This window comes from Artibeus jamaicensis, unplaced genomic scaffold (assembly GCF_021234435.1).
Source record: "Artibeus jamaicensis isolate MK-2021 breed Jamaican fruit bat unplaced genomic scaffold, CSHL_Jam_final scaffold_804, whole genome shotgun sequence".
Classification (NCBI taxonomy): Eukaryota; Metazoa; Chordata; class Mammalia; order Chiroptera; family Phyllostomidae; genus Artibeus; species Artibeus jamaicensis.
Genome location: NW_026522055.1, coordinates 881,885 through 903,330, shown reverse-complemented (window position 1 = coordinate 903,330; position 21,446 = coordinate 881,885). Strand labels below are relative to the sequence as shown.

At 58.2% G+C, this 21,446-nt stretch overlaps 3 protein-coding genes across 3 annotated transcripts; 2 read left to right on the top strand and 1 right to left on the bottom strand.

Annotated features, from left to right (window-relative positions):
- The first annotated feature begins 2,759 nt into the window (after positions 1 to 2,759).
- Positions 2,760 to 13,287, top strand: SLC17A7 (solute carrier family 17 member 7). The gene is made up of 12 exons (XM_037140917.2): positions 2,760 to 2,937; positions 6,640 to 6,892; positions 8,444 to 8,562; positions 8,844 to 8,958; positions 9,035 to 9,122; positions 9,292 to 9,378; positions 9,470 to 9,612; positions 10,214 to 10,363; positions 10,548 to 10,680; positions 11,249 to 11,359; positions 11,570 to 11,697; positions 11,899 to 13,287. Exons 1-12 carry the CDS (start codon positions 2,876 to 2,878, stop codon positions 12,190 to 12,192), a joined length of 1,683 nt encoding a protein of 560 aa, XP_036996812.2. The 5' UTR covers positions 2,760 to 2,875; the 3' UTR covers positions 12,193 to 13,287.
- Positions 13,288 to 13,453: 166 nt separating this feature from the next.
- Positions 13,454 to 15,774, bottom strand: GFY (golgi associated olfactory signaling regulator). Its single transcript, XM_037140853.2, has 3 exons — positions 14,607 to 15,774; positions 14,347 to 14,520; positions 13,454 to 13,823 (listed from the first exon to the last, which is right to left on the bottom strand). The coding sequence occupies exons 1-3, from the start codon at positions 15,772 to 15,774 to the stop codon at positions 13,624 to 13,626; spliced, it is 1,542 nt and encodes a 513-aa protein (XP_036996748.2). The 3' UTR covers positions 13,454 to 13,623.
- A 2,475-nt stretch (positions 15,775 to 18,249) lies between these two features.
- PTH2 (parathyroid hormone 2) lies at positions 18,250 to 19,016 on the top strand. The gene is made up of 2 exons (XM_037140944.2): positions 18,250 to 18,368; positions 18,842 to 19,016. The coding sequence occupies exons 1-2, from the start codon at positions 18,250 to 18,252 to the stop codon at positions 19,014 to 19,016; spliced, it is 294 nt and encodes a 97-aa protein (XP_036996839.2).
- The last annotated feature ends 2,430 nt before the right edge of the window (positions 19,017 to 21,446 follow it).

Below are 21,446 nucleotides of genomic sequence, written 5' to 3'. Positions count from 1 at the left end.
GCCTCCAGTCTCCCACACGGCCCCAGGGCTGACCCTGCCTTTCTCCCATTCCCAGTCCCTCCCCGGCTCCCATCGTCCCAAGGGGAAGGTCCGAGCCCCTCAGCCTGGCACTCCAGGCTCCATGCGGCTGACCTCTGTGCCTTGGTTTGGCCTCTTCCTCCCCCTCGCTGTCTACTCACACTGAGGAGTGTCCTGACCGCCCCGTTTCGTTTCCTGCACCTTCTTAGTTTCTGCTGTTCCCTCTACTTGGCACCTTCATGCCATTATACCCGGGAGCTTTCGGATTGTCACCCTCACAGAGGTTCCCAAAGCCCTCTGGGCACCCGACCCACACCACAACGCCATCATGTCACCACACTGTCATCTCCACCCTGTCCTACCCCTCATCCTGACCAGCTGCCCATTGTTGGAATTGTGCTTCATGTCACGGTCATTGCTTCCCACTTTCCGATCCTGAGAGTATGGCTTCCCCCGAGGTGGCGGCTACTCTCCTCACCACCTTCCTTACCTGCTTCATCCAGTCTCCCTTTTTGAGCTTTCCTCGGTCAGTTGCCTCTCTTACGTGCTCCCAACAGTGGCCCGAAACCCACAACCCATGCATGTGCCCTAACCGGGAATCGAACCGGCAACGTTTAGCTCTTTGGGAAGATGCCCAACGAACCCAGCCACATGGCCTTGAAAAGCTTTTTAACCTTCAAGTGTTCTCTGATTTACTCTGGCCGCGTTAGAATCTTCTCCCGGGAGTCCCCAATACCCAGTTTTACTCTTAAAGCTATGTCCCCTATGGTGTGACAACGCCGTCCTAGTCAGAACTCAAATATTTGTTGAATTAATGATTACCAACATCCTCTGCTTTTCCCATAGTCCAAGGTGCATAAGTAAATGGAGAAGACTCAGTGGTAAATTGGAAGAGCAGCAAGGAGGCCAGTATGACTGGAACGGAGTTGAATTGGGTGGGTAGAGAGGGACTAGACTAGTCACTACACGATAACATGGGAAAAGGTGGGGATGACAAAGAGTAGGGTCTGTGGACATCTGAAGGAGAGAACTTGAGCACCGTGTCCACCAGAGGGCGCAACGCAGCCTCCGTACATAGTCTCAGAACTACAACTCCCAGCGACCCACCGACCACGCGGCCTCCCGTAGCGAACAGTGAGGTCCAGCGGCCGCTGGGACTTGTAGTTCTTATAGGGATCCTTCTTGAGACTGAGGAACTCATTCTTAGGTCCTGAAAAGTGTGGGGCTGGGTCCTTTCTGCCTTCCTCGGTCTCCATGGTGATGGTTCCGGCAAAGGCACGGGATTTGGCAGCGGCCGGGCCCTCTTCCCACTCCCTCCTCTTCACCATCTGCTCCACCTTCACACCTGGCCCCGAGCCGCGGCCACCGCCTCCACATCAAAGCGCAGGATTCCGCTGCCACAGGGTGGCGCGTGTGGACGGCTCTGCGGGATGCTCCCGGCTCAGACCCGGTAGTCCGAGCCCCAGCTGCCTCGTCCGTCAGCCGCAGGAGTCCAGCCTCCAACACCTCCCCCCTCCCGGGGTTTTCTCAAACTCAGACAAAATGTTGAGACCCAGAGACCCATCGAGAGGCTGCAGCGGGGGAAGCGGCTGCCAGACTACTTGGCCAGTGGCACCAGTCCGCCTAGCCGGCTGCTGCCCCCGCCCCCTGGCGGGCCTGTGCCACATCATGAAATTTTAATCCCAAATGCATTTGCGGCCCGACGCAGAGAGGCGGTGGTGCAAGGAGCACCCTCCTGGGGCCTGGATCTGGAAGGAGGTGGACTCACTGTCTAGGAGAGGGGCTGGTCAGGAGGAAGGAGCCGGGCAGACAGAGGAAAAGTCCGGGTTCAACCCTTAGAGGGGCGGGGCTGGGATTCATGGGCGGAGTAAACATTGAGGGGCGGGGACAGGTCTCAGTGGATGGGAGTAGAACTCGGGGTAAGACAACTCAGGGGGTGGAGAAGGAGCTGGGAGAATGGACAGATCTCAGGGAGGCGACGAAGCTGTTTGGGTCGAAACTGGCGACGGAGGGGAGCAGTATAAGTGTCGGGGATGAAACTCCGTGGGGAAAGAAATTGGGGGTCAAGGAACTGAAAGGGGGTTGTGCCCAAAGGGGAAACCAGGGGAATGGAATTAAAAAAGGGGAAAGGCGGGAACAAGTAGATGGAGATCATAGGGGAAGAACCTGGATGGGGGAAGAGCTAGAGGGGACAGTGAATGAATGGAAATGGGGGAAGAATTCCTGAATAAGAAAAGAACCTTCTGAATGAGAAAGTTGGAGCTGGGACTGATGACGCGGGATGGGGATGGAGTTCGGGGACCGGACGTGGAACTGGAGGGCGCAGAAATTAGGAGCGACAAGACGGAGAGGACGAAACGCAGAAGGAGACTCAGAGCAAGATGAAAATGCGGGAAATAAATGAAAGGAACTGAAACGTGGTGGGGGGACAAGTCTCAGATGGGGAAGAGAAAAATCTGGAATAGAAGGAGCTGGGGGAGAATAGAATGAAGGAGACTAGCCCCGGGGAACGGACAGAATCGGGGCGCTGCGCCCCAGGAGTAAATGCAGAACTCAGAGGTGTGGTCTAGAAAGGAAAGGATGGGGGACAGAGCGTGATGCGAGGAGCGCCCGAGCAGAGCCAGACTATACTGCCAGGGGCGTGGTCTAGCGGGGTGGGCGGGGCTTCTCTCAGCCCCGCCCCCGACGCTGAGTTCGGTGACAGCCCCCAGGCAGCCCTCACTCGCAGCCTCCTTCCCCCCCGAGCGGAGCTGCGGGGCCGGCCGGCCCGGGGCGGACCCCGGGAACCCGGACGCGGCCGCCCGGGCCCGCGGGCGGGGGGATCCCTGCGCGGGTACCGGCCGCAGGGGCAGCCACCATGGAGTTCCGCCAGGAGGAGTTTCGGAAGCTAGCGGGTCGCGCCCTCGGGAGGCTGCACCGGTGAGCGTGGTGGGGGTCCCGGGCGGGGAAGAGGGCGAGGGTCCGAGGAGAACGCTCATTCCCACCTGGGCACAGACCGATAGACGCACCGGCGATGATACTAGAGGATGAGGGGGCCGGGGGTCCACCCATCTGCCCAGTTTCTCCCTCTGCCTCCGACGGCGCTGCTCTCCCTGGTTTGATCTTGCTCATCATCTCATTTATGTCTCTTCACCTCTCCCCACCCCAGCTTCTAGCCTTTCCTCTGGGCCTGTGGGTTCCCCTCTCTTCAGCCTGTAGGTGCTGAAGCCTGTCCCACTGCTGGGACTCCGTTCGCTTGTCTCCTCCCAGTGTCCTTTCTCCCTGCACCTCTGCACCCCTGTCTCCAGGTCTCTGTTTCCTTTTACCTCCGAGTCTCTGTCCCCTCTCCAATCCTCTGGATTTTGTGCTCACCAGATCTCGATCAACGCCTCTCTCGGGGTCTCCGTCCCCTTCTCTAGGGTCTCCGACTCTTCCTTTTTGGGTCTCTGTCCTCTCTCTTTGGGTTTATCCCTCCACCCTGGGTCTCCATCCCTGTCTTTCTCGGTTTCCGTTACTCGGAGCGTTTAATCTGAAGCTAAAGCGGATTGGGGCCCATGGGTTCTTGTCCTTGAGGAGATTTAAGCTGGGAGGAAGAAACTAGGGGGTCCTGGATCTCTGGGGAGAAGGGAGTTCTAGGCCAAAGATTAGGCCTACCCAAGGATGTAAGCTAGAGCTAAGAGGGACTTCCAGGGAGATGACCCCAGTGACCTGGGTGTCCTCAGGGCAGTCCAGGACACCTCCCTCCAGTCTTTCACCCCCAACCCCAGCCTTGGCTGCAAGTCAGAGAAATTACTCATCTTCGAAGAGGCCTAAAAATATCCGGCCACAGCGCGGGCAGGGCAAAACCTGATCGGTCCCTGCGGCCATTCCCTCAGACCCTGTCCCCAGGGCCCACGGCCCCGACCTCAACTTTCATTGAGCCTTCGTCTATCTCGCTAGACCATGAAAGTCCCTCTCTAAGTCTAATGCTAGTCCCGCTTGCTGCAGATCACCTTCTAGCCCCGGCGATACCCCACCCTCTAGTAACAGGAGAGATGGAATTGAGGCTGGACAGAAGGGAGGGGCAGGAGGACGCCAGGGAGTTGGGGAGGTGGTGGGGAAGCTGAGACAACCTCGCCCCTGATTCTCCTGCTCTCCCAGCCCCTCCCCACCCTTTTTCTCGCCTCCTTTCACGAGTTTCTCAAAATACACCAGTGAGAAGTCAGGAGACAGAGAGAGACGTGATAATGCAGGAGGCTGGGGTGGGGGGCGGTGCGGGTGGGGTGTGTTCCTCAGGCCCCCTTCCTCAGTCTCTGCTTGTCATCTGTGTCTGGGTTTCTCGCGGTCTGTCTGTGCCCCACTGTCACCTCTCAAGGCTGCGTCCTGGGCCCCCAGAGACGGCAGACTCAGAGCACTCCCCCCCCCCCAGAACAGTCACCAAGGAGGCTGAGTGGACCAGAGCATTGCACCCTGATATACTGGGGTTCACAGTGATGGGTGGAGATGCTCTGTGTTGGACACAACACCCTGATTCCATTGAGCCCTCTAGACCACACTGGGGAAACTGAGGCTGGCTTTGAGAAGAGGAAGGAATGGGTGGATGAGCCAAAGGGCTGTCATTCAAACCCCGGACAGCCCGTCCCCATTCTGGGGCGGAGGCTGCAGGTTTTCCTCGAGATGAGCGATGCTCGAGTAGGTGGAGAACTCCCTCAGACCAGGAAACAGACGGTAAATGAGGCAACTTGGGACCAAGACATGGGGGAAGGGAGGTGGAGGAGCCAAAGTACCTCGTCTCCCAGGGCCAGGCCTTGGGCTCGGGCGAGGCTGGGCCCCAGGAAGTAACCAGGCCCCATCGCTCTTCTTGGTGGGTGACCTTGGCCATGCTGCTTTCACTCCCCGAGCCTCGGTTTCCTGTGCAATGGGAAGGGAAGAGAAGAGAGAAACAAAGGGGCATAAGGGGACAGGGAACCGGGGCAGTGGATGGAGAACACAGGAGAAGCAGAGACCCAGAGACCGAGGCACCTTTATTTTGGCAACTGTGGGCTGCAATCACATCTTGAGTTTCAGGGTCAAGCAGCATCCAATATCAACCTGGGTCAAAGTCTAATCTCATTGGCTGACCTGTCCTGATGGAGGGGGCCGTCCCCACCGCCCCGTGCTAGTCTTTCTGGGGGCTCCTGTCCCCCCTCTCTGGCCCTCTGTTCCTCTCTCTCAGGGTCTCATTCCTCACCCCTCTGGATTCAGTTTGCTCCCCCACTCCCCCCGCCCCAATCCTGTTTCTTAAGGTTTCTCCCTCCTTCTTAAGTTCTAGGATGGGGAGGGTGACTGTGTTCTCGCATCTCTTCCACCGCCTCCCCCCAGACCGTCTGGCTGTTCTCTCCTCCCCCGCCCCGTCTCCCCCGCCTCCATCTGTTCTAGCCCCTTCCTGGGATCCAGCCCGATCCTCTGGCTGCTTCCCCGCTGCGGAAAGGCGCCGCACCTCGCAAATCACGACCCCGGCCTGCCTCCTGGGTCTCTCAGTCTCTTTGTCTCTCACTGCCCTGGGTCTCTGCCTCTATGTCCTCTCTCCCGGATCTCTGTCCCCATGTCTTCGGATCTCTGTCCCCTCCCTCTCTGGGTCACTGTCCTGTTCCCCCTTCTCCTGGGGCCTCTGCCCCCTGTGTTATTCTCTCTCTGTCTCTCTGGGTTTCTGGCCCCTTCTCTCTGGATCTCCCTCTTCCCCCTGCGTCTCTGACCCTCTTTCTTAGCCTCTGGCCCCTCCCCACCCCCACCCTCCTTTTGGGTCTTTCCACACCCCTGCACCCCTCTCCCAGCAGCTCTCTCGGGGTTTATGTTGGCCCTGTAAGTCTCTTATCCGTCATCACAGACTCAATCCCTGATCCAGAACAGGCGGGGGCGAGAGCCTCACTGGGGACTGAGCCAATCCCCCTACCAGGGCCATCTGTCCCTTGCCAGGACACCACCCGCCGGTCCTCCTCCCTGTCCCCTAGGCTGACAGCCTGAACTCCAGGTTCCCCAGGGATACCCGGCTGGGCTGCTGGGTTCCAGGGCCCTGGAAGTCGCCCTGCCCCGGAGCCCCTAGCTTCTGGTGCCTGAATGGAATCAGCTGGATGTCAGCCCCAACCTGGGGCCTGGAAGCAGAGAAGGACATGCCATAGGGGGCAAGGGAGGAGGGGCGTCGGTATATACAGCAGACGAGGCTGAGAAGCATCTGTTCTGTCGACACCTTTGCTGAAGCACCTCCTCAGCGCCTTTTGCTTGTTCAAATGGACTCGTATCTCAGGGAGGCGGCTGGAGAGTCTCTCTGAGCCTTGGGGTGGGGGCTACAGGCACAGGGTAGTGCGGAGCCTAAAACCACAGCGTTGGAGGATGACAGGGTTGGGAGAGAAGGGAACTGAGGACCTCAAAACCTGAGTCTGGGGTGGGGCAGGAGGAGGCTGGGGGCGTGGAATTCCTGGTCTGAGGACATGGAGACCGGGGGCCCAGATTCCTAGGTCCCGAGGAGAGAAAGGGCTGGGCTCCTGGGGAAGGAAGGAGGGAATATGGGCTTAGGTAGAATCCTGGGCCTTTTCAAGCAGGAGGTTTTGCCCCAGACCCCTGTGTCACGGGGAGGAGGGGGCTGGGCCCTGGACGTCCGAGGCTTTGACTCTTGCTGCCCCGCAGCCTTCTGGAGAAGCGGCAGGAAGGCGCAGAGACCCTGGAGCTGAGCGCGGACGGGCGCCCGGTCACGACGCAGGCTCGGGACCCGCCGGTGGTGGACTGCACCTGCTTCGGCCTCCCTCGCCGCTACATTATCGCCATCATGAGCGGGCTGGGATTCTGCATCAGCTTTGGCATCCGCTGCAACCTGGGCGTGGCCATCGTCTCCATGGTCAACAACAGCACGACCCACCGCGGGGGCCACCTGGTGGTACAGGTAGCTCGGGGTCCGAGCTCGGGTACTGCCACACCCTGATGACGTCACACGCGACCTGGCGCGACCCAGGCCACGCCCCCTTCAAACCAAAGTCTGTGGCCCCATTCACCGGTACCGCCCCCTCAACTCCGTCAGCGCCAACAGGATCTTTCCACCCTAAGCCCCTCCCCTATTGATTTCAAGCCCCTTAATATTAACTTGACGACTCTGCCCCAGAATTAGGTTACGTATGTATTGCCTGTCCCTTCTCCGTTTTGAACCTTCTAGCAACATTTGTTCCACCTGTGTCCTACACCTGTCCCGGTGTCACACCTACTTTTTTATTTTTAGATTTTACTTACTTATTTAGAGGGGGAAATTTCAATGTGTGGTTGCCTCTCGCGCGCCCCCTACTGGGGACCTGGCCCGAAACCCACGCAAGTGCCCTGACTGGGAATGGAACCCACAACTCTTAGGTTGGTAGGCGGGCACTCAATCCACTGAGCCACACCAGCCAGGGCCACATCTACTTTATTCTGGTTCCCATCATGGGCTCCCCGCTGAATTTTAATCCTGATTTTTCTGAAGCTCCATCGCTGCTAAATCCTACTTCCTCAGCTCCAGCCATTACCTAAATCCCGCCTCATATCAGATTTTCTACCTATTTAAAAAAGATTGTATTTATTTATTTTTAGAAAGAAGGGAAAGGAGAGAGAAAGAAAGGGAAACATTGTTTTGCATGAGAAACATGGGTTGCCTCTCACATGCCCCCAATGGGGGACACAGCCCCCAACCCAGGCATGTACCCCCACCAGGAGTCAAACCTGAGAACCTTCCCACGCAGGCTGGAGCTCAACCCACTGAGCCACACCAGCCAGGACTCTTCCTAGTTGAAAAAATATATATTTGTTTATTGATTTTCATATAGAGTGAAACGACATTGAGCTGTTGTTGCACTTATTCGTGCATGGATTGGTTGACTTTTGTATGTGCCCTTACCTGGGATGGAACCCATTACCTTGGCCTATCTGGACGACACTCGAACTAACTGAGCTACCTGGCCAGGACCTCTCCCTATTTTAATTTCAGTGTCTGCCACCTCCCTCCCTCCCCCCCTCTCTCTCTCAGAAACCAAAGTTCGGATTATGACTGGCCCACCCCGCCTCTGGCTCTCTTCCTATCAGGTCCACTTCTTAACTACTTCTTGTCCCTGACTAACACTCATCCAAGTTACTCTGCAAACAGTTCTTTATTTATTAGAAGTAGAGAAAGAATTTCCACCCCGTATATGGGCCCCCAGACATTCAGAAAAAGGGTACTGAGGCAGGAAAACAGGCAGAGTGTGGCGTCTAGGAAGCAAGAGACCTTGTTGCTAAGATGGTACAGGCCCTAGTAACGTGGAGAGAGCCAGTTTGGGAAGGACCGCTGGGGGAGGCTTGAGCTCTGATTGGCAGGTGTTTGGGACGAGGATCCTATTGCTGATTGGCCAAAGGGCTGAGTTTGTGGGTGCTGATTGGTGGAGGGGCAGAGTCTGAGGCAGAGGGTTGGTCTGATGTGCTTTTTGATCCACAGAAAGCTCAGTTCAACTGGGATCCAGAGACCGTTGGCCTCATACACGGCTCCTTTTTCTGGGGCTACATTGTCACCCAAATTCCCGGGGGATTTATCTGCCAAAAATTCGCAGCCAACAGGTACGGTAGAGGGGGCGATCTCAAAGTGGGCGGGGACTTCAGTTACGTGGGTGGAGTTAGCGAGGCTTGACGTTTGGGGGCTGCCACTGGGAAAATGGGACGGTCCTGGGGGCGGGGCCTTAGAGAAAGGCGGGGCTTATGCTTGTGGAAGGTGGGAATCACAGAGAAGGTGGGGCCTGGGGTTTGGGGAACCTGGGTTCTGTTTTGGACATAAAGAGTAGAATCGTAGGCAAGGTGGGATAGCTGAACCCTTTTGTCGGACCACGAACTCTTCCTACCAGGGTTTTCGGCTTCGCTATTGTTGCTACATCCACTCTAAACATGTTGATCCCCTCGGCGGCCCGAGTCCACTACGGTTGCGTCATCTTCGTGAGGATCCTGCAGGGGTTGGTAGAGGTAAAGCCCCGCCCCATAGGACCCCGCCCCCGTCTGACCCACCTCTTCTCGCTGACTTTGGCTTTCTTCTCCCTAGGGGGTGACGTACCCTGCCTGCCACGGGATCTGGAGCAAATGGGCCCCGCCCTTAGAGCGGAGTCGCCTGGCGACTACAGCCTTTTGCGGTGAGAGGAAGGTGTTGGGATCTAGATTTGTGGGTCTGAGAGCAGAGGGGGACCTCGCCAGAGGTACCTGTGGGAGAAGGGGCTGTGTGGCTTGTGTGTTCCGGAAGGTCCGCACTCCTGGATCCTGAGGGTAGATAGGCCTGTTCTCTCCCCTGCATTACTCCCTTAGGTTCCTATGCTGGGGCGGTGGTCGCGATGCCCCTCGCCGGGGTCCTGGTGCAGTACTCAGGATGGAGCTCTGTGTTCTACGTCTACGGTGAGGGGCCCAGACACCTGGGTCCAGGTGGAGCTGGGGCGGAGGGAGGGCGGTCGTCACCTGGCTTCCATCCCTTTCCTGCCCCCCTCAGGCAGCTTTGGGATCTTCTGGTACCTGTTCTGGCTGATCGTCTCTTATGAGTCGCCCGCGCTGCACCCCAGCATTTCGGAGGAGGAGCGCAAGTACATCGAAGAAGCCATCGGGGAGAGCGCCAAACTCATGAACCCCGTCACGGTCTGGGCCCAGGACAGCGGGGCGGGGTCGCTGTGGGGCGAGGAGAGAGATCCAGGCAGGGAGGCAGCCTGTAGATCGTGGTGGGTTCTAGTAGACTCAGAGGAGACAGGGTAGAAAATCCAAATGGGCGGGGCTAGAACCTAGGAGGCGGGGTTAAAGCCTGGGGAGGACCAATTAGCAGGTGCTGAGGGCAGGCCTAGGTCGCCAGGTGGGCGTGGTTAAACCAGCAGAGGCGGGATTAGCATGTGGGGCTTTTACCCAGACCTTGGGGTGGCTGAGGCTAGATTTAGAAATCGCAATTGAACAGAGATTCCTGGGCCCACATTCATGGGTCCCTGAGGGTCATCGTCGAGTCCGGACACATGTGAAACTGAGGAGCCTGAGGAGCCCTGCATCCCTGAATGATCAGAGTTAAGGCTGGGGTGCCAGCAGGTCCCCACCAGGACGCGGTTGAGTTGGCCGGTGTCCCTGGAGACTTGGAGGTTTTAGTGAAGTCGGGAAACCAGGGTCTTCGCGGGACTCTAGTGAGGTCCCTGAAGGGACACGGAGAGCGCCCAGCCTAGGTTTCTGTCATAGCGGCCCCTCGTCCCGCCCCTCACAGAAGTTTAACACTCCCTGGCGGCGCTTCTTCACGTCCATGCCGGTCTACGCCATCATCGTGGCCAACTTCTGCCGCAGCTGGACGTTCTACCTGCTCCTTATTTCCCAGCCTGCCTACTTCGAAGAAGTGTTCGGCTTCGAGATCAGCAAGGTTGCGCCCAGGCGCGGAGGGCAGGGGGCGCTGCAGGGTTGATGGAGGGGTGGGGCCCCCCCGGGCCTGGGTCTCACTGGTTGGAATGAGGCACATGGAGGAGCCAGTGGTGCAGGGACTGGGTGGAGACGCCCCGCCGGAGGCTCCTGAGCCCCTGCCCTGTACTTACTTTTACCTGGCTCAGGTGGGCCTGGTGTCAGCACTGCCCCACCTGGTCATGACCATCATCGTGCCCATCGGCGGCCAGATCGCTGACTTCCTGAGAAGCCGCCGCATCATGTCCACCACCAACGTGCGGAAACTGATGAATTGTGGGGGTGAGTGGGGCGGGGCCTAGAGCCGGTCTGGGTCCGCCTGTGCCGGGCGGAGCGCGGTAGGGCGCCTCAGGGGCGTGGCCTCGGGTGGGTGTGTCCAAAGGCGGAGTCAAGGTGCGGCTGAGCCTGGATGGAACCGAATCTCAGGTGGCAGTTTTTGGCGCTGGGGCAGTGGGGCATTTTGTGAGACTGTGCAGGCGGAGCAGAGGCGAGGCCTAGTTGGTTCTGGAAGAGCGGGACCTCCACGGGACAGGGCGGAGTGGACGCTAAGTGTGTGATGAACAGGGGCTATGAGTGGGGGACCTGGAAAGACGGGGTCAGGGCGGTGCGCTGCCCAAGGAGGGTGGGAAGAGATGGAAGGTGTGAAGGTGCACGGGTGGGCGCTCCAGCTGGGGCGCTGGAGTTTGTGCGGGTGGGTGGTCCAGGGCCAGGCTTAGGGCTGGTGCTGGTGGAATGAGGGCAAAACCAGGGACAGGGGTGGAGAGGATAGAAGCGGACGGGGGTTGGGGGAGATTAGGTCCGGAGAGACGGTGAGGGGCGGCTGGCGCTCAGATGAGGTGGCCCTCTGCAGGCTTCGGCATGGAAGCCACGCTGCTGCTGGTGGTCGGCTACTCGCACTCCAAGGGCGTGGCCATCTCCTTCCTGGTCCTCGCCGTGGGCTTCAGCGGCTTCGCCATCTCTGGTGAGAACTGCGACCCCGCAGCTTGTGGGAATCTGGACAGTGAGCTTGTTGGGGAACTTCCTTCCCAGCTCAGGAAGGGGTCCTCCCAGCCACGCCAAAGGTGGGCTAGAAAGAGCCCCAGGGAGGGGGGAGCTAGGAGTGGGGGAAGGGACGGAGAAGGAGTCGCTGGAGGGAGATTCAGGTGTGATGCCTCCTGGTTCACGTTGCCAGGGTTCAATGTCAACCACCTGGACATCGCCCCGCGCTACGCCAGCATCCTCATGGGCATCTCCAACGGCGTGGGCACGTTGTCGGGCATGGTGTGCCCCATCATCGTGGGCGCCATGACCAAGCACAAGGTCGGTGCAGGCACCCTGACCCACTCGCTCTCCGCCTCTGTGCACGGTCCCTCCCTGACGCGGGGCACCCTCTCTGGGCTCCAGCTCTGCCCTCTAGGATCTGCCTCCCTTTCTCTGGGTCTCCCCTCCCCCTCTCAGCTCCTCTCTCTCTCTCTCTCTCTCTCTGGCCTCCGACCTCCCCTCCCCTTTGTCCCCACACAGACTCGGGAGGAGTGGCAGTATGTATTCCTGATCGCTTCTCTGGTGCACTATGGGGGCGTTATCTTCTACGGGGTCTTCGCTTCTGGAGAGAAGCAGCCGTGGGCAGAGCCGGAGGAGATGAGCGAAGAGAAGTGTGGCTTTGTCGGCCACGACCAGCTGGCTGGCAGTGACGAAAGCGAAATGGAGGATGAAGCTGAGCCCCCTGGAGCGCCCCCTGCTCCCCCTCCCTCCTATGGGGCCACGCACAGCACAATTCAGCCCCCAAGACCCCCACCCCCTGTCCGGGACTACTGACCACGTGCCTCCCACTGAATGGCAGTTTCCAGAACCTCCACGCCACACATCTCTGGGCCGAGTGGCAGTGTCAAGGAACCCCAGTCCTCTCTGTCCTGCCTCAGGCCTAAGACGCACTCTCCCTCGTTCCTAGTGCTGTCGAATCCTCTTCCTTTTTCAACTGCCTCTCAGGGGTAGTGAAGCTGCAGACTGGCAGTTTCAAGGAGGCCCATATTCCCCTAAAGCTTCCCTTCTCCACTTGTGCTGCCTCAGTGGTTTCAAGTCTCTCCTTCCAGGGTTTTATTTGAATGGACAGTTGAACCTCTCCCTCTCCCTCGTGGTTTTGAGGCACCTCCCCCTTTTTCTTTAACCCCAGAGGCCCCTGGGATTACTCAGCACCCCCTCTCCTTTCAGAAAAAACTCAAGGTCTTCTTCCAGAAGTTTCAAGTCTCTCCTAACTGTCCTCTGCGTTTTCCGGATTGGTTGGACCAATCACCCCTCCCCACCGTTTTAGAGATTGATTCTCACCAGCGTTTTGGAGGGAAAACGGCAGTTTCAACACACCTTCCCCCACCTCTTCACTCTTCCTTCCACCAGCAGACTGGGCGGAAATGCAGAATTCCCTAAGACCTCCCGAGCTTTGCACAATTTCTAGGGAAGCAACCCAAATGGCGGTTTTATCAGCAGGCCCCACCTCACCCCTATGCACTTCTTTTGACACGGTTTTCAGGTCGACTTAGCACGGCTGCTCAAGTCTATCGATGGTTTGAAGCCACCGGCATTGAACTTCCCCATGGTGGCTTCAAGATGTCCCTCTTCCCCCCAATTCCTTGCACTTTATTCTCCTGGGTGGTTGCAAGCTACCCGCATTTTCTCAGTGGCCATTCGTGTGTCCCTCAGGGCTAAATGACCCAAAGTCTGGGACGCAGCCCCTCTCAGAGACCTCTCTTTCGGCTTAGATTTTGGGGAACGGATGCAGGTGAAGGCATCCCAGGAAAGGGAATGGGGCTGGGGGTAAGGGGTGTTTTTCCTGGGGCAGGGCGTGTCTTTGTGTCCCTGTCTCTGTGACTGTAAATCCTGCCCTGCCCCACTCCCAATAAAATGCTTTGGTGTACACACCTCGTTATCATTGGCTCAGTCAGTGGCCCTGAGGTCACAGGACTTTCAGCCCCTCACCCCCTTCTTCCTCGGACCCGGGAACCCCAGCCCTCGGCGCCTTTCCTCCTGCAGACCTGGTATTTTAGGGCCCCAGGACGCAGTCCAGAGGTGTCTACTGGCGGGAACACGTGATTTATTTGGCCTCAGCCGGCATCGTCCGGTCACAGCGAAAGCATCTCTGTGCTGGACTCTATCCGAGAGTACCACTATGTAGCAAAGCGTGCCGGGAGCATAGGATCTGTGGGCCCTTCCTCCGTCCGGGAACCCCGCGGGTCTGGCGGGACGGAGCGGGGCTCACGCAAAATTATTGGGGAGCGTGGCGGGGGAGAGTGGCTCCAGGCGCTGGGAGCGCCCCCCGCGGGGCGGCGGGGGCAGCTTGGGCGGCAGCGGAGGAGTGGGCGGCGGCTGCTTGGTGGCGATGTGGGAAGGGACCCAAGCATCCGGTGCATAAAAGTAGAGATTGTAGGGTTCCTTCGGAGTGTCCAAATGCATAACTATGGGAGCAAAGGGGCGAGGTCACTCCCAGGCTGACAAGGGGCCTATCCCCACCGCTGCACTGCTGGCCAAAGAGGGGGCGGGAGAGGGAGGATGCTGACACCCTATTGGAGCTGAGTTTTCCAATCAAAAGGCAAGTGCCTCAAAAGGGCGTGCCCTTTGCGCATTAGGGGCGGGGCCTGACGTGGAGAGGGCGGGGCTTACCGTGCTGTGGAGGGCAAGGGGCCTGTTAGGGACCCTTTGCTCCGAGTCTGCAGCCAGTCCCACCCAGCTGGTCTAGGGGGAGACACTGGATGTGTGTGTGCTTGCGTGCGTGCGTGCGTGCGTGCGTGTGTGTGTGTGTGTGTGTGAATTTTCTGAGAACTGGGGGACAGAACCTGACCATGGAGGGGTCAGGGCTTCTGTTGACCCTGAATGGGGGAAACTGAACTTTTGGGCGGGGCGCCCTAAAATGCCAGCGGAAAGCAGGTTAAGGAAAGGAGCAGACATTATTCAGGGCGGGGCGCTGTAAGGGACGCTCACCCGGCTCATCTCCGTCGTTTGGAAGCCGGTGATGTGAGAAGGGCCGCTGCCGAGCCCCCCGGCGGTAGAGACACCACAGCAGCAGGAACACGCAGATCAGCAGCCCGGTCCCCGCGAAGAAGAAGCACAGGGCCCCGCCCCCTGCGCCACGGGGGCGCCCCACCAGGGTCACGCCTGAAGGAAGGAGCCAGGGAATGAGCAATCTGAACTCCCTGCCCCCTCCTCCCTCAGACCCAGGACTCCGGGTCCTAGACCCTCACCGGTCTCCTCCACGCGTTCCACCAGGATGATAGCGTTGACTCTCTCACCTCCGTTGTGCCGCTGGGGGGCGCGCAGAGTGGCAGAGGCTGGCTGACTGGGGGGTTCCGGGGAAGCAGGGGCGTCCGCAATCCGGGAGGAGGGAGGAGGGACATCTGGCCCTTTAGGGCTAGAGTGCGGGGAGGTCTTGGGCACAATGGTCCCGGGAAAATCTGAGGTCAGTTTAAGGGAGCTGGGCTGGGTGGCTACATGTGTTTCTGGTTCGATATTTAGGGACACCTCATTTAGGGCAGGAACTTGGCCCTTGAATGGTGCAGGCGTTTCTGGGAGAAGACTGGTGGGAATTTCAGGGTCAGACCCCTTGGGGATCTCTGTCGTAGTTTGGTAGTGGGTTGTGGGGAATTTTGGGTGGGGGATTTCAGTGGTGCCCGAGCTGTGGGTTCCATGAGATTCTGGGAAGGGGGTATTGGCAGGGTCAGGGGTGAGAGTCTGAGGGAATTCAGAGGTAGGGATTTCAGTGGTGTTGGGGTCATGGGGTTCAGAAGTTTTAGGGTGAAAGGTTTTGGTGGGGTCAGGATCAGGGGCCTCTGTATTTGAGATTTCAGTGGGATTAAGTTTGGGAATCCCTAGGAATTCTTGGTGTGGAGTTTGGGAAGGGTTAGGATTCGGGGTCCCAGGAAATTCTGGGTGTGAGGTTTTGCAGCAATTAGATTTGGGGGTCTCAGGGGATTGTGGGTGTGGAATTTCAGTGGGATCAGGTATGGGGGTCTCAGAAGGTTCTGGATGGGTCACTTGGGAGGAGTTACTTTGGGGATTCTCCAGGGGTTCTGATACTGAGGTGTTGAGTGAGTTAGATTTGGAGATCTCAAGAGATTCTGGGTGTGGGGGTTCTCGAAGGTCAGGGTTGGGAGTCTCAGAGAATTCATGGGGAGAGGGCTCAGGGGAAAACGCAGAAGGGGTCTCCGAGGGCTCAGGAGAAGCAATCCCAGGGGGTTCTGGGGAAGGGTGATCGTGAGTGGAATTTTCAGAAGAATGAAGGAAGGTTTCAGAGGGGTGCTCCATCCCTGGGAAGTAGGCACCCACAGTCGGTGAGACCGAGGGGGCAGCCTTGGAACCCAGCTCAAGGAGGAGGAAGATGGTGAGGAAGAGGATGGGGCTGAAGGGTTTCATTGCTCTGGCAGACGCCTATAATAGCCGAGGAGAAGGAAGGGTTAAGGCAGGAAGTTGACGGGGAGTCCTAGCCCACTTTGGAGACCACGCCCACCACCAGAGACCACGCCCACTGCCTCAGGCCTCGCCCACTGGTCCCCAGGTGGACCACACCCCCACCCAGCTCCTCACCAGGGAAAGCAGGAGAACCCTACCGCGGATGCTGGAGGGCTGGGGCGTTGACCGCCGTAGCTAAGAGACACTGAAGCGTGAGGCTTCTTGGGAGTCATAGTTAATTTCCTTACCTGTTTCCCCAAGAGGGGGTCTCAGAAAAACTGGCAAAAGATGACACCTCTCAAAGCTCCCAGATATCCTCAACTTCTACTTTGGAGGATGTAGCTCTCTGAGTGGCTATGGATTCCTTCCTCTCCGAGGGCCCCGGGGACCCTTGACTCCAACAGTTGTTTATGCTGGAGGATAGGAGAAATGACGGGGGCTGGGGGTCTGCAGGCCTGGATCTGAGGGAGGAGGGAGACTCCTGGGCCCTGGGCGAGAAGGCTCCTGGCGGTTTAGGCACCCGGTTTCCAGAGGGTGGAGGGCGCTGTGGGTCTAAATTCCTGGTTCTTTAGAGGAGAGAAGCCTGAGGGTTCAGATGCCTAGAAATTTAAGGGGGTGAAGCTTGGGAGGGGGTGGTGGCTGGAATACAGGGGAGAACGGAAATGGGCGCCTTGAACCCTTGGGTTCTGAGTTAGGAGATTGGGAACTCTGAGTCTAGGGTCTTCCAGAGATAGGGGTGCAGGGATCTGGGTTCCTCAGCCTGCAGCGGAGGAGTGTTGTGGGGGAAGCAGGTCTCTGTTTATTGAGGGTGCAGCTTAGCTCTCAGGAACTCAGGGGGCTGGTCTGGGGCAGAGGTGCTGAGGTCTGTGCCCAGACGCAGGTAGGGGTGGCAGACATCTGGAATGGACAAGGTCACGGGGCCCTGGGGTCTCCTACCTGCTGAGTGGGGTCCAAGATAACAGCAGGTGAGCAGAGCGGGATGCGGAGATCAGTGAGTGCTGCTGAATAGCTCTGGGTGGGGCAGCAGGAGGTTTCGGTCCCAGGGGCGTGGGTGATGCACCTGACCCCCTCCATGGGGACCTTGGGCGCCTAGCAACAAGCTTGGGCTCTTAAAGGGATAAAGGATGTTGTCTCTGGAGTGGGGAAGGGAGTCCAGGGACTGGGTGATCTGGTGGATGGATGTGGCCCAACTAAGCTATTTTCCCTTTGGAAGCAGGGCTCCGTCCTCTGGACAGCCTGAGTCCAGCTCCCTGGTGCCCTCCTATGCCAAACCCCTCAGTCCCTTCTCCTGCGAGTGGAGCCAGAAATGTAGATCCCCAGGTCCCTCCCCCACCAGAATCCAGTAGTCTGGTCCCTGTCTCCTTCATTGCTAAACCCAGGAGCTCAGCCCAGGCCCAGTTCCCCTCCTCTCTGGGGAACTAGGGGTCTTGCCACATTGCTATTGCCTTTGGGACTTCCCAACCTTTGCCTACCTCCCCACTGTGCAGAGTGCACCCCCTTAAGAGCCAGGGTGGATGTGGATTGGGGCTTATGTTCATAACACCCCCAAAAACCCTCCCTGAGGGGGGTTAGACACATCCACGGGGTAGTGCACGGTCCTGTCTGGCTCTTTCCCCTCTTCGCCAGCTAAGACTTTCCTGATTTTTCCTGCCACTTTCCCTGCCTTCACACTCCCCCACCACACACGCCCTTTGTCTCCTCTTGCCTTTATTCCTTCTCTGTCTCACGCCGTCTTTCTGGTTCTCTCCCGGCCCGGGTTTATCTCTGGGGATCTCTGCCCAGGCGGGCGGCCCTTCCACTTCCTCCTGTCTTCCTGGAAGCCTTTTCCGCCACCCCTGGCTGGCCCTCTGTCAATTTCCATCTCTATCCTCTTCCTTCCTTTGCCTTTCTTTCATCCCCTTTCCTCTGTCACTCTGTTTCTGTCCTTCCTTCTCATGGTTACTTCACCCCTTTGTGTCCCTGCTTCTCTCCCCATTAGTCCCTCCACTGTGGCTTTTCCAGTGTCTCTGGCTTCTGCTCTGATGGTCCCTCTGCCAGTCTCTATTTTTATCCCTATGACACACCCCCTGTGTCCACCTCTCTGTCTGTCTGTCTCTCCCCCTCCCGCTTTTCCCGAGGTCCCAGATCCTGGTCCCAATTAGTTGGTTGCTGCCAAGGCAGTGGCGCAGCCCCCACCCTCTGCTCCTCATTACAGCTGGCGGCTCCTAATGAGCCTGGGGGGAGGCTGACCCTGCGCCCCCAGCCCCCAGCCCCTGGTCTGCGTCACTGCCCGCTGTGAGGGCTGTGGAAGGGATATAAGGGGGCTGTCCGCCTGGTCATCAGAGCCTACTGCGTGGTAGGGGACCCTGCCTGCCATCAGGCTGCCAGGGGTGGGTGAACTCTGGGGTTCTGGGCCAAAACACGGGTCTCACGGAGCCCTTCCCTGTCTCTCCACAGGTGATGGAGACTCTCCAGGTGCCCAGGAGCTCCTGGGTGCGGCTGCTGCTGCTGCTGCTGCTTGTGCCCTGGGGCGTTGGCACCGCCTCGGGCGTTGCCCTGCCCCCCGAGGGGGTCTTCAGGTAAGTGGGATGCCCGGGGCTCCCAGGGAGGGGTGGGGACTCAGCGAGGTGGGCAGAGGCCCAAAGGGAGAAGACAGAGACTGGGGTGAGGAGAGAGGCAGGTGGACAGGGAATCAGCAAGAGAAAGAGAAATGAAAAGATACATTCTGAGAAGGGTCTTGAGAGACTTAAAAGGAGTCAAAGCAGAAACGGATTCGTTCCTTGAACAAGGATGATTGGGTTCTCGGGGTGTGCCTGGCTGTGGGCTGAGTGTGGAGGGGGACCAGGGCGCAGAATCGCCCTACTTAAGGAGCTCCGAACCTGGTGAACAGAGACAGACCCACACAGAGGAAGAGGGACAGAGGGACAGAGGCGCAGTCACTCCACTGACGGTGCAGTAACAGGGCTTCGAGTTGGACCACGAGAAGGACAAGCGGCAGCGGGCTCGAGGACCTGGACGCGCGCAGTAACCGGGTTTCTCGGTCTCCCCGCAGGGTCCGCTCCCCCAACCGGGTCTGGGAGGGTCCGGCCACCCGCGTGTGGCGGCGGAGCCTGGCGCTGGCGGACGACGTGGCCTTCCGGGAGCGCGCACGGATGCTGGCCGCCCTGGAGCGCCGCCACTGGCTGAACTCGTACATGCACAAGCTGCTGGTGCTGGACGCGCGCTGAGGGCGCGCCCGCTGGCGCGTTAATAAAGACCCTGCTGTGCGTTGGGACTGCGCCTCCTTCTGTGTGTGTGTGGGGGGGGCAGGCCCACCACCGCCTACACTGGCGTCTCAGCCCTCAGTCCCCTTTCCTCCTTAAAAAAAGTCACTCCCCACCATTCATCATCCGTGCCTACGCTACCTCTTGAACTCTTGCTTCCCCCCAACCCCGAGTCTCTGCCCTCCTCTGGGCTTCTGCCCCGCTCGGGTTTTCTCATCTGTCAGGTCTGGGTCCTCCTCTGAGTCTCCACCTCCTTCTCTGGTCTCTGTCGCTCTCCAGGTGTCTGTCCTCCTTTCTCCGAGTCTCCGTACTTCTTTTTCACCCTCCCAGAAATCTCTATCTCCACTCTCTGCTCTTCTTGATGACTCTAAAACCCTTGCTTCCATGTACTTTCCCGCCCCGCTGCCTGACTCTTTCGTATCTTCCTTTCTTTCTTCCTTCCGTTGGGTCTCCCCACTCTCTTCCGGCTCTGATTTTTCTCTAAATCTCGCCGTTTCCACTCTCTTGCCCTGACTTCTCTATGGGCGCGGTGGGCAGATCGGGGACGCTGGTATGAGATGCACCTGCCAGTGAAGACCAGGTTCCCCTAAACCTAGCCACGTGGTGTTGGAAAGGGCTTAACCTCTGAACTTCCTTTTCCTCGTCTGAGGATTAGGCCAGATAACTGTGAGAGGACATCAGCATAGCGCTCCGCATGAAGCAAACGCTTCTATTAGAAAAGGGTTTCCCCTTTTCTGGCAGCTGCCGCCAGCAGCGGAGGAGCAAGATGGGGTAGGAAGAGAGGAGTGGGAGGACTACAAGCCAGACACCTGGTGGTAGGGGGTGGGACTAGCGGACTACCCGAATCTCTGGTCTCTAGGCTCGTTAGCCCTTCAGCCCCGCCCCTCGATGGTGGCTATGGCAACTCACTTCTTCCCAGATGCTGAAGGCTCTTAACTTCAAGCCCAGGGCACCACTTGCGCGGACCACGCTGTGATTGGCGTAGATTAGAGGGTGGGACTGGGCGTGGCCATCAGTGGGAAGGGGCGGGGCCGGGCTTTCGTTGTTTGACAAGCTCTCCCATTATCTGCATTTCCAGAAGGTGGACCCCTAGGGCCTTGAGGTGGGCCCATTTCGATGTTGTTGAAACACTTAATAATGAAGAACTGTATTCGTCAAAGTCATCGGGTTGGCCAAAATTTACAAAAAAAGATAACAAGACGCCCCGCGATCTCCCAGACCCTGTGCCGGAGGCCCTGGCAGCTGGGCCGTGGCCTGTACCCTTCCCATACTCTGCTTCCTCCCAGATCTCCACGGCTCATGCCACCCCGATGTTACATTTCCGGATAAAGAGCTCAGGGCTCTGGCCACCTCTTGAGACCCTGACACTCGCCCCATCCCATGCGAGCCTCTTCTCACGTGTGCCCCACCTTGGCAACGGCTCCACAGTCTACCAGTCACCAGGCCGAGTGCTGTCCTTGGATTTCCCTCTTCATCCCCCTTCGCAGTCTGCTGGTCCCCGACTCTGTCCTTCCTGCCCTGCTTCTCCCCACACTGCCCTTCTTTCCACCCTCCTGCCCCACCCAGCTCAGTCCTCACCCTCTGGCACCTGGGCCACAGCCCCAGCCTCCCCCTCACTTCCTGGCCCAGCCTCACTCCATCGTTCACCCCCTGTGCAGGCTCAGAAGGTCTCTTTCCCACTGTGGGTTGATTCTGTCCCTTCTCTGCTCACAGCCCTATCTCAGGCACTTAAGAGTAAAGTTCAGGCTGGTATTCAAAACCCTTTGTGGGATTTTTAAAATCCCAGTAACATGGTGCTGCCTCCACACACAGAGGTGCTTTTCTGCCACCTGGTCTTCACACATGCCTTGTTCCCTCCCTGTGACATCCCCCTCGGCCCCTGCTCACTGTAACCAACCATAGCCACCTTTCAGGAGTAAACACAGATGTCACTTATCTGGGAAGAAATCTCCAGCTTCCCAGGCTGAGTTAGGTGCCTTTGGGGGGCTCCCACAGAGCCTGCAGCTCCCTCTATCACTATCTGTCTTCATACAGGTATGACTGTGTCCCTGCCTTGCTCAAAACTCTCCCAAGGGTGGCTCTGTGTTCCTGAAACTGTTCTACACCTTGACCTGGGTTGGGTTTTGGTTTCGTGAGGGGGGGGACAGAATTATCTTCTGGAGGGCAGGCCCCTTGTAGTACAGGCTCCCCCTTCCAGGTGACAGTTCTAGGAACCCATTTGTATCAGTGTACCAACTGGTGGTATTGTGAGAGGCTGCGTTTGGCTTCAGTGAAAAAAAATTTTTTTTAAGATTTTAAATGTATTTGCCCATTTTATGATGGGCAACTTACAAGCGCACCTGCCCACACCGCCCTGGGTGTTCAGCAGTTTTGACTAAAAAATGGCATGACCCC

Coding starts and splice junctions, on each gene's coding strand:
- GFY (XM_037140853.2), bottom strand. CDS start 15,774: ATGAAACCCTTCAGCCCCATCCTCTTCCTCACCATCTTCCTCCTCCTT. Junction 14,521..14,606: donor GGAACGCGTGGAGGAGACCG/GTGAGGGTCTAG, acceptor TCCTTCCTTCAG/GCGTGACCCTGGTGGGGCGC. Junction 13,824..14,346: donor AAACGACGGAGATGAGCCGG/GTGAGCGTCCCT, acceptor TTGCTCCCATAG/TTATGCATTTGGACACTCCG.
- PTH2 (XM_037140944.2), top strand. CDS start 18,250: ATGGAGACTCTCCAGGTGCCCAGGAGCTCCTGGGTGCGGCTGCTGCTG. Junction 18,369..18,841: donor CCCCCCGAGGGGGTCTTCAG/GTAAGTGGGATG, acceptor GTCTCCCCGCAG/GGTCCGCTCCCCCAACCGGG.
- SLC17A7 (XM_037140917.2), top strand. CDS start 2,876: ATGGAGTTCCGCCAGGAGGAGTTTCGGAAGCTAGCGGGTCGCGCCCTC. Junction 6,893..8,443: donor GGGGCCACCTGGTGGTACAG/GTAGCTCGGGGT, acceptor TTTGATCCACAG/AAAGCTCAGTTCAACTGGGA. Junction 9,123..9,291: donor GGCGACTACAGCCTTTTGCG/GTGAGAGGAAGG, acceptor TTACTCCCTTAG/GTTCCTATGCTGGGGCGGTG.